The sequence below is a fragment of the Fukomys damarensis genome, unplaced genomic scaffold, assembly GCF_012274545.1.
Source record: "Fukomys damarensis isolate Sample0158 unplaced genomic scaffold, DMR_v1.0_HiC HiC_scaffold_34, whole genome shotgun sequence".
NCBI classification, from domain to species: domain Eukaryota; kingdom Metazoa; phylum Chordata; class Mammalia; order Rodentia; family Bathyergidae; genus Fukomys; species Fukomys damarensis.
In genome coordinates this window covers 18,531,921-18,533,777 of record NW_022900946.1, presented here as the reverse complement: position 1 = coordinate 18,533,777, position 1,857 = coordinate 18,531,921, and the positions used below count along the sequence as shown (strand labels likewise).

Genomic DNA, 1,857 nt, shown 5'->3' with positions numbered 1-1,857 from the left:
GTTGGAGGCGGAATCAAATAACCGACATGTAAATCCCGGGACTAGGGTTGGGCCGAATCAGAGAAGGGCGGGGCCAGTCTGGGGCGGGACCAGTCAGGGGCCAAGGTAGGTCTGGGCGTGGCCAGGCAGGGGCGGGGCCGAGCCGAGATCTCCGCTGTCCTGGGTACTGGAGCGCTCCAGGCTTAGCGCGTCTCACTCCTGCCCTCGGATCCCTCCTTCGCTGGCGGGGCCACAACCTTGTGCGGTCCCCAACACCCCACGCCCCTTGCCGCGGTCAGACTCCACCTTTGGCGCTTTGCTCCGGACAGACAACTGTTGGGGTCGCGGTGAGTTCAATCCCCGGATCAGGCAAGCGCCCAGGGCACTGCGGGCTGGGTCTGCAGCGGCTTCCAGGGTGAGGGTGAGGGTGAGTGGAGCTGCAGGGGTCTGTGCCTGCATTTGGTGTGTGCGTGCTTCTGTGTGGGTGTGCGTGCGTTTACTTAGGTTCCTGTGAACGTCTGCGTACAACATGGGGATTGTGTATGTCGTGGAGTTGGGTAGATGTGTGCTCCAGGCAGTTGCAAGTGGGTGCAAAGTTGTGTGAGTGTGCAAGGATCGTCTTGTGTAGGTGGAGAGTCAGGTACGTGTGCATGCGTGTGGCAGAGACAGTGCAGGTGAGATTGGTGAAGACAGTGTGTCTGGGTGTTTTCAGAGAAAATGGGAGGGAAGATATAAGGATACTTGGGGGGCTGTGGTTAGGAGTCTGTGGTAGGCTGTGGGTCCCATGCGTGGAGTATTGTGGGTGTGTAAGAATTGCACATTTGTGTGTGTTTTCTCCTGGGTGTGGTGAGGGGTGATAACAGAGGAATGTGTGGGGTGATGCCTGCTCATGGAGGGGTGAATGTGGTCAGTGGGCGGACAGGTGTCTGAGGCCTGTCCTGGTGTAGTTTGGGGATGGCATTAGTCTCTCACTTGGAATGCTGGCCTGGGCAAAGTGTAGGAGCAGGCAAGAGGCTGGGCGCAAGGGCAGGGTTCCTGCTTCATGAGGAAGGAACGGCAAGCTCACCAGCCACCCCTCACCCCAGGCTCTGTGCTCAGCCCTGCCTGTGTGCCTTGGAGCAGGGACATGGTGCAGAAGTACCAGTCTCCCGTCCGCGTCTACAAGTATCCGTTTGAGCTGGTCATGGCGGTGAGTGACCCCTCATCCTTGGGCCCCTCCTGTGATGGTTGGGGGGACTCAGAGGTGGGCTATAGTGGGAAGGAGAAGGAGCCCCCCAGACTTGTTGGGCTACCAGTGACCCCTCAGCTTGGCTGGCCCTTTGCACCTTTCACAGAACCTCTAGAATCCCTGACTAGTGACCTAGTGTCCTTCCCTTGTTGAACCTTACCTGTCTCTCACTTCAGACTCCTCTGTCAGAAAATAAAGATGCCAGGGGCTGGGCTACTGGGGTCATAATAATGACGATGACGACGACGATGATGATGATCTGATTGCTGCCATCCACTGGCTGTTACAGTGCTAAATCCTCACATAGGATGTTTTCCTCAGTCATCCTGTTTTACCCCCACTGAACTGAAGCTTGTCCGGGTGGAGGAGAAATGACCCTAAGTTCTGCATCTGGAGAGATGGAGTCGGGGCTCAGAGCCTCGTGTTTAACCTTGACATCCTCAGGGTCCTCCTCCTCCTCCCAAACCCGCTCCTTTCTCCTTCAGTGAAGCTGGGACAGGAGAAGAGAAGGGTGAGTTGGGAGGCAGGGTCTGGGGACAGAGGTGCTCCGGGTGGACTCAGATAGCTTTGCAACCTGTCAGTGATGTGCAGCAAGTTGGGTCTGGAACTGGATCCCAGTTCTTGGTCTCCTGCACTAGTGGTTTTTGCAC

The 1,857-nt window shown here is 57.0% G+C and overlaps 1 protein-coding gene across 1 annotated transcript in view; it reads left to right on the top strand.

The window, feature by feature from the left end:
* Positions 1 to 128: 128 nt before the first annotated feature.
* Sec14l5 (SEC14 like lipid binding 5) overlaps positions 129 to 1,857 on the top strand; it is a 45,802-nt gene continuing 44,073 nt past the window's right edge. The window contains exons 1-2 of the mRNA XM_010644136.2: positions 129 to 326; positions 1,065 to 1,168. Coding sequence (XP_010642438.1) covers positions 1,106 to 1,168 — 63 coding nt within the window. The 5' untranslated portion in view covers positions 129 to 326; positions 1,065 to 1,105. The remainder of the gene's footprint in view (positions 327 to 1,064; positions 1,169 to 1,857) is intronic.